The sequence below is a fragment of the Buteo buteo genome, chromosome 9 (assembly GCF_964188355.1).
Source record: "Buteo buteo chromosome 9, bButBut1.hap1.1, whole genome shotgun sequence".
In the NCBI taxonomy this organism is placed as follows: domain Eukaryota; kingdom Metazoa; phylum Chordata; class Aves; order Accipitriformes; family Accipitridae; genus Buteo; species Buteo buteo.
The window spans coordinates 40,393,830-40,410,143 of NC_134179.1; the positions used below are offsets into that span (position 1 = coordinate 40,393,830).

At 55.7% G+C, this 16,314-nt stretch overlaps 3 protein-coding genes across 3 annotated transcripts; 1 reads left to right on the forward strand and 2 right to left on the reverse strand.

Moving 5' to 3' along the window:
- Window positions 1-3,065: 3,065 nt before the first annotated feature.
- LOC142034897 (uncharacterized) lies at window positions 3,066-6,447 on the reverse strand. The gene is made up of 5 exons (XM_075036720.1): window positions 6,441-6,447; window positions 5,896-6,020; window positions 4,430-4,540; window positions 4,210-4,341; window positions 3,066-3,821 (listed from the first exon to the last, which is right to left on the reverse strand). The coding sequence occupies exons 1-5, from the start codon at window positions 6,445-6,447 to the stop codon at window positions 3,495-3,497; spliced, it is 702 nt and encodes a 233-aa protein (XP_074892821.1). The 3' UTR covers window positions 3,066-3,494.
- LOC142035031 (feather keratin 1-like) lies at window positions 6,384-7,092 on the forward strand. Its single transcript, XM_075036847.1, has 2 exons — window positions 6,384-6,415; window positions 6,677-7,092. The coding sequence occupies exon 2, from the start codon at window positions 6,698-6,700 to the stop codon at window positions 7,010-7,012; it is 315 nt and encodes a 104-aa protein (XP_074892948.1). The 5' UTR covers window positions 6,384-6,415; window positions 6,677-6,697; the 3' UTR covers window positions 7,013-7,092.
- A 3,245-nt stretch (window positions 7,093-10,337) lies between these two features.
- LOC142034595 (feather keratin 1-like) lies at window positions 10,338-11,387 on the reverse strand. The gene is made up of 2 exons (XM_075036136.1): window positions 11,358-11,387; window positions 10,338-11,096 (listed from the first exon to the last, which is right to left on the reverse strand). The coding sequence occupies exon 2, from the start codon at window positions 11,073-11,075 to the stop codon at window positions 10,770-10,772; it is 306 nt and encodes a 101-aa protein (XP_074892237.1). The 5' UTR covers window positions 11,076-11,096; window positions 11,358-11,387; the 3' UTR covers window positions 10,338-10,769.
- Between the last annotated feature and the right edge of the window lie 4,927 nt (window positions 11,388-16,314).

Sequence of the window (16,314 nt, forward strand, 5' to 3'; positions counted from 1 at the left end):
AGGATCATCTGGGAGTGGCATGGTTCCCATGGTTTTCTGCAGCCCAAGGTAGCCCGGAACAATCAGATCCTTCTCTTTTTTTTCTTCTTTTTTTTTTTTTTGCCAGAAAACACCAGTATCTCCACTAGGTGCCAAAACCTGGAGGGTGGAAGACAACTTTAGCCAGTCCTTCCCTCTCCAGAGACATCATGGGATAAGAAAAGACACCTGCTCTATGGAAAGTTTGCATCACATGCCTTCGTTTGTCCTGGTGTTCAGCTGTGGCACCCTCTATCCCAATCCAAAGCAATGTGCCAGAGAGAAGGAGCCCAGGGCTCGGCTCCAGGCTGACCAAACCCTTTCCAAGGGGAAGCTGCTCCCTGGGGCAGCACAGCTGCCAGGCTGGGGTCTGTGCATCTTGTGAATATGTGTACTATGATGTTTTACAGAGTGGTGACTTCTCCAACTAAGGGGCAAAAAAGGGTGGCATAAACAGGCCATGTGTCCAGCAGAGGGGTGGGACTTCTGGGGCAAAAGGGACACGCATTGGCCCAGAGGATGGGATTCCACCCATAGGACCCGACTTTCATAGGAAGTTGGGGATGTGACACCTGTGACTTATAGATAAAATTTGACCTTATACTGCCAATCTCCTCCAGTGTTTTATTCCCTAGTAAAGACAGAATTACCAAGACAAAGGAGCATAGTAAAAAGCTGGATGGTTTCTCTTCTGGCGAGAACCTTCTGTCCCAGGTGGAGTATTTTGTTCGCTCCCTCTACATGTATCAATGGCTGTGTCAGCATAACCACCCATGACAGCGGATTTATCTTGTCACTTGTGACTGCAAGCTGCAGAGCAGAGACAGAAAAGACATCACAAATACATCGAAATTCTTCTAGACATAGGCAAACACTCTGTGGCAGGCTCTTACAAATGCACACACACTTGCTATAGGTGTCTGCAGGGAGCTGCTACTGAATAATGGCAAAATGCTGTGAAACTTTGGATCACATGTGGGTTTCTGCCTGTTTTCTCAAGGTACTGTTACTGCTGAAAAACAAAAGAGAAGACAGAGAGGAAAAAGGCATTTCCTTCCTGATCCCCAAACCAACCTGCTTCCTTTTTCCTTTCTCCATCCATTCCTCTCTCTCTTACTGTCTCTTCTGATGGACTTAGGACCAATGTTTATAGTTGTTGTATTGGGTTTATGTGGAAAGGTTTTGGTAGTGAAGGGGAAAGGAAGGGAGCAGGAGGAAGAGGGAGTTCTGTGAGAAGACACCAGAAGCTGCCCGCATGTTGGATAGAGCCAGCTTCACCCGGCTCCAAGATGGACCTGCCACTGGCCAAAGCCAGGTCAATCAGTGACACTGGTAGCAACTCTGTGATAACATATATAAGAATGGGTAAAAAACATTGTGCAACAGCTGAGAGAGAGAAGTAAGGAAATCTGAGAGAAACAACCCTACCAACACCAAGGTCAGTGGAGAAGGAGGGAGAGGAGGTGCTCCAAGCACCCACACTGGAGCAGTCTGCTCCTGAACAACTGCACCCATTAGAAAGGACCCACGCTGGAGCAGTTCGTGAAGAACTGCAGCCCTTGGGAAGGACCCACATTGGAGAAGTTCCTGGAGGACTGTCTCCCATGGGAAGAACCCATGCTGGAGCAGGGGAGCAGTGTGAGGAGGAAGGAGCAGCAGACACCAAGCATTATGACCTGACCACAACCATTCTCTACCCCCTTACACAGCTCAGGGTGGTGAAGGAGGAGGTAAAAGAGTTAGGAGTGAAGTTGAACCTGAGAAGAAGGGGGTGGGGGAAACTGGGTTTAGATTTGTTTCATTTCTCACTATCCTACTCTTATTTATTGGCATTAAATTCAATTCTTCTCCCCAAGGTGAGTCTATTTTGACTTTGACAGTAATTGGTAAGTGATCCCCCTAACCTTATCTCAATCCATGAACTTTTTCATCATATTTTCTCCCTCTGTCCTGTTGAGTAGAGGGAGTGATAGAGCAGCTTGGTGGGCACCTGGTAGCCAGCTGAGGTTAACACACTACAGCTGTATATCACTGTGGGAGCTCTCTGTTGTCCTGCAGATGTGATTTTTTCCTCTTACAACACAGATACATCAATATCCTGCAGGGATAGCAGGAAATTGAAAGTCCTTTTCCTATTAACAGTATTAGGATATCCCAGTCTCTCTCGTGCTCACACATGCCATGCAGCATGCTGTGGCTATCACTTTCTTCCTACATGTCAACACCTCTAGGCCTTGCTATTCCCTCCTTTCCAGTTCTGCTTTCTGAGTACTCAGGGACCCAGGAGAAACGCAAGATGACAGGGAGTGGGAAGTGGGATGTAACTTTCACAGCAGCTCCTGTTTTTCTCACCCTGCTGGAGGTGTCCTGGTCCCAGCACACAAGGGCCAGGCACTACAGGCTGTTCCCTGGGGCTCTGGGAAGCAGCAGACCAGCAACCTGGAGCAGGGGCACAGCACAACTCCCCTGCCAGGCCATCCTACGAGAGGTGATGGGCATATCTGTACTGCAGGATCCACACTGAGCCAAGAGTTCTGAGCTCCTGCCCCAAACAACTGTCCACCTTGCTGTCTCCAGCCTTCCAGTTCTTGCTGCAGAGTCAGGAAAATGTTGCAGAACAAAAAGGACACTGACATACAGCTTCCATGGGAAGTGGACTGCCAATCCAGAAGATAGAAATTTCATGGCATTGGAAGGATTACCAGATGTGGACCAAGTTATTCTGGTGCATTATAGAACCACAGTGCACTTTCTGTGTGCACTTTCCCTCCACAGCGTTTAAGGTTGGCCAAGGGTGTCATTCAGAGTAAAATCAGTTTTGCAACTGAAATATTATCAGCCTGATGGTTTTCAAAAAGGCAGATAAGTTTAGAAAGCAGAGAGTAACTCAATGCATGCCTAAGCACACTCTGGGCAAACCTAGGTTACCAGTCACTGCATAACCATACCCAAACACCTCCTCCGAGAAATAACCTTGAGCAACATCTCTCTCCCTGTGCATCTTGGGAGGGCATCTGCAGGAAAAAGAATGACACAGAACCATGGGCTGGGGTGCAGCAGAACTTTAATGAGTCAAAAGAGGGAAACAACATCAATCTGAGTTGAGATCCCGGTGCAGGGAGCACCAGGGGCAGAAAAGAATGTGCCCCATGGCTGTGGTGGAGATCCTGCCAAGTGTACATCTGCCTGCCCCACAGAGGCTGCAGGGTCAGCAGGTCTTCTCTAGGCTGGCTTTGTGGTGCTCACAGCCCAGGGGAGCACAAGAGAACAAAGATATGGGAGGAAAAGTAGAGAGTGGAGGAGGGGAAAGGCAGGCAAGGGCTGTGCTTCCCAAGAGCCCAGCCTAGCCCCGTCCTTTTGCAAGGGGTGTTGGTGTTGCTCAGGCTGTCTGAAAGCAACAAGCCAACGCTCCGTCCCCAGTGCGGTTCCATCTCCTGGGTCCCCGGTGGCCTTGCCCAGGGCCATCGCCAGCAGCTTTAGCAGGGGAGGCACCTCCTGCCGCAGTAGCGGCTGCCAAAGCCGGAGAGGCCAAAGCCCCCGGAGGAGATGGGCACTCCCTCAGAGCTGAGGATGCTGCCAACGGCAGCGGAGGTGGAGGATCCCACGGCGGTGTTCTGTGGGAAGGAGCTGAGGATGGGGCCGGGCAGGGTCACGACCACGGGGGAGGGCTCGATGACAACGGTGGAGTCCTGGCACTGCCTGACACAGGGCTCATTGCAGCTGTTGGCCAGTGGGGTCGGGCCGCAGGGCTGGCAGGGCAGGCACTGGTTGTAGCAGGACATGTCGTGGGTCCGGAGGTGCACCTGGGAGAGAGGGCAGGGGGGAAAGGAAAGCACAAGGGCTGGGTGATGAGAAGCCTGTAGGCCCACCACAAGGGAGAAAAGCCACAAGCTGGAGATGAGAGCTGGAGGCTGTGTAGGAAGGCCCACTGTCCTCACCATCCTCTCAGCCCAAAAGAGCCCTGAGAAGAGCAAACATGCCCAGGGAGATCCCCTCCTAGCCCATAGCTCAGGAGACAACTCAGCCAAGCCCAACCACTTTCCATATCACACCCAATACCTCCAACATACTCTCATGACAAGGAGCTCCATGACCCAGCAAGGACAAAAGGCAGTTTTCTGCTGAGAAATCCCGTAGGAGGAAGAGGAGGAGGAAGAAGAAAAGAAGGAAGAGAAAGAGCTTCAGACTCACCTTTTTCCCAAGGAGATGGAGGTGAGAGGAGTGGATGAGAGAGTGAGGAGAAGGGCCCGCTTTTATACTGCTCCTGCACCGCCCCAGGCCCACAGTCACTGCACGCGGGCAGTAATTTTCCAACAGACTCACCTCTAAAGCAAAATATCCTACGTAATTGCACAGGTGGTGTTTTTGTTTCCATCAACGCTGCCATTTCATTTCCTCATTTCAGACATACCCATGAGACCACAGAGGCTCCCGTCATGTACGAGGATGAGAGGCCCAAGGACTTCCGGGGCAGGAACACATCAGTACAAGCAGAATATGCACCAACAAGTGCAGGAGGGGTCTGTGCAGGAAAGGGACATCGGTTTAGGGAAATTTGGTGAGGTTGTTTTCAACCCACATTACAGGAATGTCCAGATATCCTGCTGCCAAAACAGTGCATCCTGGGTACCCAAAGACTCCTGTCCCTGATGATGTGACACATCCTTCTCCCTTAATCCTTTACTGGTTTATTTTACAAAGAAGTGATCCCCACTTGTTACAGTCTATGGGTGTCTCTGATCACTCCATTCAGCAGGCATGAAAAAGGAAAACGTTACCCTTCTGAACACCATGATTATTGAAAAAGCCTGGTAGACTCAGGTCCCTCCCCACTAACAAAGGGGTGTGTTGGGGCTCAGGACAGCGCCTCGTTCCTCCCATTCTCCACACACTACCATGCACTTTGGCCAAATGCTTTGGACACTGACCTGCAGGAGACACAAAGGCCTGGCCACTTTTCCAAAACACACTGACCATGCTGTGACCACCCCCAAGCTGTGGGAGCGCTGGCAAGAAGGTCATGCTGAGGGCAATGGCCCTTGGGTCTCCCTGGAGCTGTGTACTTGGGCACAAGCCCAGTGCTCGGACATGGTTTTCCTGGGGCAGGGATGGAACCGCCCTGGCTGCAGGGGAATTCAGCCCTGCATGGGACACGGCCCGCAGACAGCACGCGCTCCCGGCTTGGCCTCACGCCAAGAGGCTGACACACGGCCAACCCAAAATTAGAGCGTGACTCGCCATGGGTAGGGAGAGTCTATCCCAGGAAGCTTGGCTACTGAAGGCAATGCCTTGCCCTCCTGGGGAGGCAGTTGTGGTCTCAGCACTGCTGAGCAGAGAAGAGGGATCACCTTCCGTGACCTGATGGCAAACCCCTTCCTAATGCAGCCCAGGATGCTTTCAAATGCCATTTCTGCAAGGGTGCAGGCCTGCCTCATGGTGTCCACCGGGACCCACATCCTCCGCTGCAAAGCTGTTTGGCAGCCCATCGGCCCCAGCCTGGAGTAGTGCAGGAGGTTCTTCCTCCCCCACTGCAGGACTTTGCATAAAGGGGCTTAAACGTCATTGGCCCCAGGCTGGGCCCCTGCAGTGCACCAGGAGTGAGTGTCTGCCAGCTGGACTTGGTGCTGCTCATCACAACCCTTGCAGTCCAGCAGCCATGCCAGATTTCAATCCCCTGCACTGCCCTCTTCCCCAGCCCGTATTTTGGTAGTTGGTCTCTCGGATTGTGTCCTGGTTTCGGCTGGAATAAAGTTAATTTTCTTCCTGGCAGCTGGTAGAGTGCTCTGGTTTGGATTTAGGATGACAATAATGGTGATAACGCACTGATGTCTCAGTCGTTGCTAAGCGGTGCTTCTACTAACTATGCTGCTGACCTACCTGGAAGAAGACTTTCTTGTTGCCCTCCACGTGCTTTGCCTGATTCAACGCCAGGCGGGCTTTGATTTTGCTAACACCAACCCCGCATACGCAGACAGCAGCGGCAGGCAGAGCCGGGCCTCTTCCTGCAAAGGGAGGTGCAAACAATCGCACTTCACTGCCCCAAGCCAGCATCCCCTGCCTGCACAGGACCCCTCCAGCACGTGGGAGGCATCTTCCGCCCAAATTGACGCAGCCCTGCCCGGGATATCCTTGGGAGTCTCATGCCGGCACATGAAAGGAGCCTGCATGGCAGACCAAGCAAGTCAGAAACGAGGAAATGAAATGGCAGCGTTGACGGAAACAAAAACACCACCTGTGCCATTAGGTAGGATATTTTGCTTTGGAGGTGAGTCTGTTGGAAAATTACTGCCCGCGTGCAGTGACTGTGGGCCTGGGGCGGTGCAGGAGCAGTATAAAAGCGGGCCCTTCTCCTCACTCTCTCATCCACTCCTCTCGCCTCCATCTCCTTGGGAAAAAGGTGAGTACGAAGGCCTAACTCCTACTCCGCATCCTCCTCCAGCATTTCTCAGCACACACCCTATCTTATGCTGGGTCGTGGGGCTACTTAATCATGGGAGAGGGAAGGGGGCTGAAAGTGTGGCATGGAGACAGGCTGGGGCTTGGCTGAGGTGAGCTATGGGCTCTTGCCTCCAGCTCGTGCCTTGTCTCCTCATGGTGGGGTGACAGGCTGCTCCTCACCCAACCCTTGTGCTCTGCTCCCCGCTGCCCTCTCTCCCAGGTGCACCTCCGGACCCACGACATGTCCTGCTACAACCAGTGCCTGCCCTGCCAGCCCTGCCAGCCCTGCGGCCCGACCCCGCTGGCCAACAGCTGCAACGAGCCCTGTGTCAGGCAGTGCCAGGACTCCACCGTCGTCATCCAGCCCTCCCCCGTGGTGGTGACCCTGCCCGGCCCCATCCTCAGCTCCTTCCCGCAGAACACCGCCGTGGGATCCTCCACCTCCGCTGCCGTTGGCAGCATCCTCAGCTCTGAGGGAGTGCCCATCTCCTCCGGGGGCTTTGGCCTCTCCGGCTTTGGCAGCCGCTACTGCGGCAGGAGGTGCCTCCCCTGCTAAAGCTGCTCCCTGCACTGAGGCCTCCGCTTGGATCGACCTCGTTTCCCTCTTTTGACTCATTAAAGTTCTTCTGCATCACAGCCCCTGCCTCCGTGTCATCCTTTCCCCTGCAGATGCTCTCCCAAGATGGCCAGGCGGAGAGCTGTTGCTCAGGAGTGGTTCTGGGAGGGGGTTGTTGGGGATGGTTTCACACTGATTGTCAACAGAGGCTTGCATCGAGTATGCTTGCTCATGCAGCAGCTGATGCTCTAGTTTCTAAATTTTACTGCCTCTTTGGACCGGGATAGAATTACCCAACAAAGTTCAGTGACTACCGTCGACTTTGTCGTGCACACCTTTTGTTTTTCCTCAGTAAACTCAACGCTGTGATGCAAGTAGTCAGGAGGGAATGTGGTTTTGACAAGACGTACGCACTAGCTTCCCAGGAGAGCCCAGGAGAACCCATCCTAACCTTCGCATTCTCAAAGGGAGGGACACAGTGCAGTGCGCTGCCTCATCGTAGAGCCATCTTACCATAGAATCAGAGAATGGTAGTGGTTGGAAGAGACCTTGAAAGATCATCCAGTCGAACCCCGCTGCCATGGGCAGGGACATCTGTCACTAGATCACGCTACTCACAGTTCTGTTGAACCCGTCTTTGAATACTTCCAACGATGGGGCATCCCATCATTCTGTGGGCAACCTTTTCCAGTGTCTCACCACCTTCATCATCATCAAATTCTTCCTTTTGTCCAATCTACATCTACCCTATTTCAGTTTAAAACTGTTGCTCCTTGTCCTATCGCTAGAGACCTTGACAAAAAGTCCCTCTCCGAATTTCTTGCGAGTCCCCTTTATATCTGGAGAGGCTGCAATAAGGTCTCCCCATAGCCTTCTCTGCTCCGGGCTGAGCAGCCCCAACTCCCTCAGCCTTTCTTCACAAGAGGGGTCCTAGAGCCCCCTTACCATTTTTGCAGTCCATCTCTGGAGCTGCTCTAAGAGGTCCCTGTCTTTTTTGTACTGGGGACCCCAGGCTGGGTGCATTGCTCCAGGTGGGGTCTAACGAGAGCAGACTAGAAGCAGAGAATCTCCACCCTCAGCCTGCTTGGCCACACTTCTTTTTGTGCAGCCCAGGCCACGAGTGGCTTTCTGGGCTGCAAGCGCCCATTGCTGGCTCATGTCCATGACTCATGTCCATGACTCCCCCCAGAGTCCTCCTCTGCGGGGCTGCTCTCAACCATTCATCCTTCAGTCCGTATTGATAGAGTTGATACAGGGGATTGCCCCAACGCAGGCGCAGGCCCTTGCACTTGGCCTTGTTGAAGTTCCTGAGTTTCACATGGGACCATTCCTCACGCATGTCAAGATCCCTCTGGATTGCATGCCTCCCCTCCAGCGTAACAGTTGCACCCCTCAGCTTGGTGTCACGCACAAACTTGCTGAGGGTGCACTCAGTCCCGCTATCTATGTCACTGATGAAGGTATGAAATAGTATGGGTCCCGGTACAGACCCCTGAAGGACACCACTCGTTGCTGGTTTCCACTTGGAGATTGAGCTGTTGACTAGAACTCCTTGGATGCAGCCAAAGTGCCCTTGGGGCACTGCCAGTTGCAGGTGAGGAAGGCATCCATGACTCCACCAGAGCCCCTGGCCATCAGGCCCGGCTTTGCTGAGCCTCTGCCCAGACGTGTCCTCTTGGCCTCGGGGCACGTGCTGCGGAAGGGGCACATGGACACTGCTTGACCTCAGCTGAGGAGCCTGGGCTGTGGAAGGCGCTGGGAGGGCAGCAGCCCCACAGGCTCCTGGGAAGCGGACAAGAGGGGAGAAGAAGAGAGGCGAGACGAGGGGCGGCAATTCCTCTTGGCCTGGCTGCCACTGTTCCGGGGGAGGAGGCTCGAGTACAAAAATGGCCCCAGAGGACAATAGGAGAGGGAATGGGGGAACCAGGCCGTACTGGCGCTGGCTGCGATGGAGGTAATTTTCTTCATAGCAGCCTCTGTGGTGCTCTGTTTTAAATGTAAGGGTAAACCAGTGCAGATAACACTGCAGTGCTTGCACAGCTTCAAGGCCATCCCTCTTTCCTAGTCTGCACCCCTGCAGGGAAGGCTAGTGGTGGGCAAGCAGCCGAGAGGGGACACAGCCAGGACAGCTGATCTGAATTGACCAAAGGGCTACTCCATGCCATATAACATCATGCTCAGCAATGAAACTGCGGGCAGTCTTTCCAAAGTAGCTGTCCTTTGCAGACTGGCTGGGCATCAGTCTGCTGGTGCTAGGTGGTGGGTGATCGCCTTTGCATCACTTGGTTTCTTTCTCTTTTTTTCCCTTCCCCACTTAAACTGTCCTGATCTTGACCCCAAGGTTTTTTTGGAGTCCTTCTCTTCCAATTCTTGCCCCATCCCACTCGGACAGCAGACGGAGAAAACAGCTGGTGAGTGCTTAGTGCTGGTTGAGGTCAACGGACCACACAGGCCCATAGGCAGCGCATGTCCTGCTTGCCCTGCTCCTTCGCTGTCTGTGCCCAGGGCTTCCTGGGAAAGTTTCTGGAGACAGGGAGGCAGGGAGAGACTCAGGGCAGGAAGAGAGGGAGCGGGTGTGGGCTGAGCGTCTCGAAGGGCTGCCTGGGAGCTCTCCAAAGCGGTGCGGTGACCAGCAGCAAAGGCTGCAGAAAGACTTGCAGCCGAGAAAGGGGAGCTGCTGAACGGCTGCAGGACACCGCTGGGCAAGATGATACATGTCCACCCAGAGCCCTGATCAGCAGCTAAACTTGGTAGCAAGCGGCCCTGTCTCTCCACACGTGCTTCTACCCCTGGCAAGCAGCAGCCCAAAAGCGGGGCCAGGGGAAGGTGCTCTTGCAGTAACACCATCCAAACGGGTGCGACTCCCAGCACTGCTCAGCGCTCTCCAGACGGCATGTAGAAAGCTGTGTTGAGTTTTGGGCTGAAAAGCAAGGAAGACCTTGAGCAAGTGGAGCGAGTTCAGAGGAGGGTGGCCAGGATGGTGAGAGGGCTTGAGCACTTGGCTGGGGAGGAGAGGCTGAGGGTGCAGGGCTTGCTGAGCGTGGAGAAGAGAATGCTTTGGTGGGAGCCCTAAAATCATCTTTGGAGTAGCTATGGTCATTAGACTGCATCGGGTCATCCTATCCAGCCCCAGATAGGCAGGGAAGTTCAGAAAGCAGAGGGTCAACCTGAGCATGACTAAGCGTCTTCAGTGCAAGCCTCTGTTGAAAATCACGGCACAAGCATCCCCAGCAACCCCCTCCCAGAACCACCCCCGAGCAACATCTCTCTCCCTGGGCATCATGGGACAGTGTCTGCAGGGGAAAGGATGAGACGAAGGCATGGGTTGGGATGCAGCAGAACTTTAATGAGTCAAAAGAGGGAGACGGGGTCGGTCTGGGTGGGAGTCCCAGTACACAGAGCACCAGGGGCAGAAAAGAATCTGTACCCCATGGCTGTGGTGGAGATCCTTCCAGGTGTCCATCTGCCTGCCCCACAGAGGCTGCAGGGTCAGCAGCTCTTCCCTAGGCTGGCTTTGTGGTGCTCACAGCCCAGGGGAGCACAAGGGAACAAGGAGACGGGAGGGAAAGGAGAGAGCGGAAGAGGGGAAAGGCAGGCAAGGGCTGTGCTTTCTCAGAGCTGAGGCTGGCCCCGTCCTTTTGCAAGGGGTGCTGGCGTTGCTCAGCCTGTCTGAAAGCAACAAGCCGACGCTCCGTCCCCAGTGCGGTTCCATCTTCTGGGTCCCCGGTGGCCTTGCCCAGGGCCATCGCCAGCAGCTTTAGCAGGGGAGGCACCTCCTGCCGCAGTAGCGGCTGCCAAAGCCGGAGAGGCCAAAGCCCCCGGAGGAGATGGGCACTCCCTCAGAGCTGAGGATGCTGCCAACGGCAGCGGAGGTGGAGGATCCCACGGCGGTGTTCTGCGGGAAGGAGCTGAGGATGGGGCCGGGCAGGGTCACCACCACGGGGGAGGGCTGGATGACGACGGTGGAGTCCTGGCACTGCCTGACACAGGGCTCGTTGCAGCTGTTGGCCAGCGGGGTCGGGCCGCAGGGCTGGCAGGGCAGGCACTGGTTGTAGCAGGACATGTCGTGGGTCCGGAGGTGCACCTGGGAGAGAGGGCAGCGGGGAGCAGACCACAAGGGTTGGGTGAGGAGCAGCCTGTCACCCCACCATGAGGAGACAAGGCACGAGCTGGAGGCAAGAGCCCATAGCTCACCTCAGCCAAGCCCCAGCCTGTCTCCATGCCACACTTTCAGCCCCCTTCCCTCTCCCATGATTAAGTAGCCCCACGACCCAGCATAAGATAGGGTGTGTGCTGAGAAATGCTGGAGGAGGATGCGGAGTAGGAGTTAGGCCTTCGTACTCACCTTTTTCCCAAGGAGATGGAGGCGAGAGGAGTGGATGAGAGAGTGAGGAGAAGGGCCCGCTTTTATACTGCTCCTGCACCGCCCCAGGCCCACAGTCACTGCACGCGGGCAGTAATTTTCCAACAGACTCACCTCCAAAGCAAAATATCCTACCTAATGGCACAGGTGGTGTTTTTGTTTCCGTCAACGCTGCCATTTCATTTCCTCGTTTCTGACTTGCTTGGTCTGCCATGCAGGCTCCTTTCATGTGCCGGCATGAGACTCCCAAGGATATCCCGGGCAGGGCTGCGTCAATTTGGGCGGAAGATGCCTCCCACGTGCTGGAGGGGTCCTGTGCAGGCAGGGGGTGCTGGCTTGGGGCAGTGAAGTGCGATTGTTTGCACCTCCCTTTGCAGGAAGAGGCCCGGCTCTGCCTGCCGCTGCTGTCTGCGTATGCGGGGTTGGTGTTAGCAAAATCAAAGCCCGCCTGGAGTTGAATCAGGCAAAGCACGTGGAGGGCAACAAGAAAGTCTTCTTCCAGGTAGGTCAGCAGCATAGTTAGTAGAAGCACCGCTTAGCAATGACTGAGACATCAGTGCGTTATCACCATTATTGTCATCCTAAATCCAAACCAGAGCACTCTACCAGCTGCCAGGAAGAAAATTAACTTTATTCCAGCCGAAACCAGGACACAATCCGAGAGACCAACTACCAAAATACGGGCTGGGGAAGAGGGCAGTGCAGGGGATTGAAATCTGGCATGGCTGCTGGACTGCAAGGGTTGTGATGAGCAGCACCAAGTCCAGCTGGCAGACACTCACTCCTGGTGCACTGCAGGGGCCCAGCCTGGGGCCAATGACGTTTAAGCCCCTTTATGCAAAGTCCTGCAGTGGGGGAGGAAGAACCTCCTGCACTACTCCAGGCTGGGGCCGATGGGCTGCCAAACAGCTTTGCAGCGGAGGATGTGGGTCCCGGTGGACACCATGAGGCAGGCCTGCACCCTTGCAGAAATGGCATTTGAAAGCATCCTGGGCTGCATTAGGAAGGGGTTTGCCATCAGGTCACGGAAGGTGATCCCTCTTCTCTGCTCAGCAGTGCTGAGACCACAACTGCCGCAACGAGCGTCGAGTCTGTGCCTCCCCAGGATGAGAGATGCACGGTGTCGTGGTTCAAGCTCAGTCGGTATCAAAGCACCACGAAGCCGCTCGCTCCCTCCTCCCCTGCCGCGGCCCCGGTGGGATGAGGAGAAAATATAAAGAAAAGCTCGCGGGTCGAGACAAGGAGAGGGAGGGATCACTCGCCGCTTACGGTCGCGGGCAAAAGACAGGCTCAACTTGGGGAAGAAACAAAATCAGTTTAATTTACTACAAATCAAACCAAAACAAGGATACTGAGAATCTGTAAACCCAAACCTTAGAACATCTTCCCCCCACCCCTCCCTCCTTCCCGGCTCAGCTCCACTCCCGGTTTTCTCTACGTCCTCCCCCAGCGGCACAGGGGGACGGGGAATGGGCGTTGCGGTCAGTTCGCCACACGTTTGTCTCTGCCGGTCCTTCCCCCGCAGGGGGACGACTCCTCACACTCTTCCCCTGCTCCAGCGTGGGGTCCCTCCCACGGGAGAGAGTGCTTCACAAACTTCTCCAGCGTGAGTCCTTCCACGGGCTGCAGTCCTTCACCAGCTTCTCGGGCATGGGTCCTTTCCGCGGACCGATCTTCAGTCACAGACTGCTGCAGCGCGGGCTTTCCCATGGAGTCACGGCCATCTTCGGGGGCATGCGACTGCTCCAGCGTGGGGTCCTCCACGGGCTGCAAGTGGGCATCTGCTTCCCCGCTCACCTCCACGGGCTGCAGGGGGACAGCCTGCCGTCTCACCACGGGCCGCAGGGCCCTCACCTCCTCCCCCTCCTTCTTCCCTGACCTTGGTATCTGCACAGGGGTTTCTCTCACATTCCAATCTCCTCCCCCACTGTAGGTTCCCCTTCTTAACTATGTTATCCCAGAGGCGCTACCGCCATCACTGATTGGGTCGGCCTTGGTCAGAGGCGGGTCCACCTTGGAGCCGGGGCATCTTCCAGGAGCTTCTCACGGGAGCCAACCCTGCAGCCCCTCCCCCGCTACCAAAACCCTCCACACAAACCCAAAACACACGGCCATACTGGCGCGAGTCCAGCAAAGGGTGACGGAGCCCACAAAGCGACTGGAGCCCCTGAGGCAGGAGGGGCTGTGAGCGGTGGGGTTGTTCACCCTGGAGGAGCGAAGGCCCCGCGGCACGCCTCTTAGCAATGCGTAAAAGAGCTGAGGGGAGAGGGTCAAGAACATCGAGTCAGACTGTCCTATGCGGTGAAGGGGCAAGAGGTGAGAGGCACATATTGAACTATGGGAAATCCCACAAAAACATAAGGAAAGACTTTGTTAGTGTGAGGGTGGTCACGTACTGGATGGGGTTGCCACGGACACGTTGTGGCTTCTCCATCGTTGTAGGGATGCTGAGCTTGACAGGACTTGGCCCTGAGCATCCTCCAAAGGCTGACCGTGCTCTGAGCAGGGGCGGTTGGACTAGACGATCTCCAGAGGTCCCTTCCAACCTCAGGGATCCTGCGATTCTGTCATGGGCAGAAGACGGGTGCCCCGAAGAGGGAAGAACTGGTTGGGAACATTGGAATCAAGGGCAGGCGTGGTTGTCACACCGGAGAAACAGTGGAGTTCACGACCTGACCCGACGGCAGGGAGGAAAGCGAGTAGCAGAGTACAGCCCCTGGACTTCAGGCACGCTGACTTTGGCCTAGTCAGGCAGCTGGTAGGTCGGATGCCGCGGAGGCAGCTGTGAAGCACAAAAGAGCTCAGAAGAGCTGGCAGTGCCTTAGGCACCTCATGGTCCAAGCGCAAGTATGGTCCAGCCCGGTGCACAGGAAAACAAACAGATGTCTCGGCAGACCAGCTCTGGCTAAGTGGGGTACTCAAGGCAGAGCACCAACGTCAAAAGGCAGCATCCTGGAGTGGTAAGGAGGGACGAGCTGCAAAGGAGGAATTTGGACATAATTCCTAGGCATGTTGGGATGCTGTTAGGAAAGTCAAAGCTCAGCGTGCCTTGAGTCTTGCAAGGGGCATGAAGAGCAACAGGCAGCAAGCATCAAGAGCAAGATCGACCCCTGCAAGAGTAGCCGAAGAGTGACGGAGGAAGAAGCGGGCCCGCTGCTGACTGGGGTGGCTGATTTCCTGAAGAGTGGACAGAGAGCAGTCTGGGGGGCGCCCATGCCTTCTCTCTGTCACTCTTTATGTACAAGTTCTCCCGGGCCGATGTGCCCTCTGAAAGAGTTGAAGGAAGGAGGCGCGGCCCTCCCAGCAGTGGCTGGGCTTCAAATCAAGGACTGCCTGAGAAGAGTCAACCCATACAAGCCAGGTGACGTGCTCCAGGGCAGCCGTGCTGCAAGGGGAGCCGTAGACCAGCTGGAGGACGGGGCCACAGGAGCCTCATGGCACTCAGGAAGGTCAGATGGCAAGTCCTGCACCGGGAAGGGAAGAACCTCTTGCCTAAGTACGGACGGGGGACTGAACTATGCTACGATCTTAGAGCCCTTGAACCTCCTCTGGGCAGATGTGCCGCCAGGGTCAGCCTTGGGGAGAGGCGTGGAGGGTGGACGGACAGGCCTCATCTTCCTGGCCAAAGAGACTGGGCTGTGGCGAGGAGCTCTCCGGAATGCTCCGTGGAGGGAAAGAAAGGGTTGCCGAAAACATGTCCCCAGCGGCTGGGACTCATCCCTGGGTCCCAGGCAATATATGTCCTCTCATGGCATTGGTGCTTCAGCATGCCTTCTTTCCCATGCCCCACAGGCCTCCTCAGCTTGCAGCACCGCTGGAGATGTAGGGAAACTTCCCCCAGTTCCCCAGCGAGCGAGGGCTGGCAGGACCCCGCAGTGCTATGGGCCTGGGGATGCTCAGGGAGGGGATGTGCTCAGAAGGGCCCTGGGTGCAAAACCAGCTCTCGACTACATCAAGGAGGTGATGCACTTCCCTGCCCTGCAGCCACGGAGGAGCTGGGACGCGCCCCAGGAGGGCAAGGGAATGCCTTCAGTAGCCAAGCTTCCTGGGATAGACTCTCCCTACCCATGGCGAGTCACGCTCTAATTTTGGGTTGGCCGTGTGTCAGCCTCTTGGCGTGAGGCCAAGCCGGGAGCGCGTGCTGTCTGCGGGCCGTGTCCCATGCAGGGCTGAATTCCCCTGCAGCCAGGGCGGTTCCATCCCTGCCCCAGGAAAACCATGTCCGAGCACTGGGCTTGTGCCCAAGTACACAGCTCCAGGGAGACCCAAGGGCCATTGCCCTCAGCATGACCTTCTTGCCAGCGCTCCCACAGCTTGGGGGTGGTCGCAGGATGGCCAGCGTGTTTTGGAAAAGTGGCCAGGCCTTTGTGTCTCCTGCAGGTCAGTGTCCAAAGCGTGCGACCAAAGTGCATGGTGGAGAGTGGGAGGAACGAGGCGCTGTCCTGAGCCCCAACACACCCCTTTGTTAGTGAGGACGGACCCGACTCCACAGGGCTTGTTGAGGAATCGGGTGGTGCGGGAGGGCAAAGCTTTCCTTCCGCAAGCCTGCTGACGGCGCTGGGGGGGGACCCCCAGAGGCTGCCACGAGAGGGGACGACTTTGCCAAACAAACTGTCAAATGTCTCCCCAGAAGGAGAAGCTTTCCTTGGGTGAAGGCACTTGAAAACAGTAGGGCAGCCCACCTGCCAATCGGGTCAATGACCAGTGACTGCTGGAGCGAGCGTGGAGGCAGTCAGGGTGGGAGAAGGATGCGGCATGTCCTCAGTCACAGGAGCCTTTGGGCACCCAGAGGAGGACTGCATTGGCGGAGGGATATGCGCACATGCAAGGAGGGTTGTAAACGAGCTCACCAGATTTCCCCAGACCGATGTCCCCTGTCGGCATGGACCCTTCCAGCACTCGGGGGCACATCTTCTGCCTGTACTGCTGTGTTCCTGCC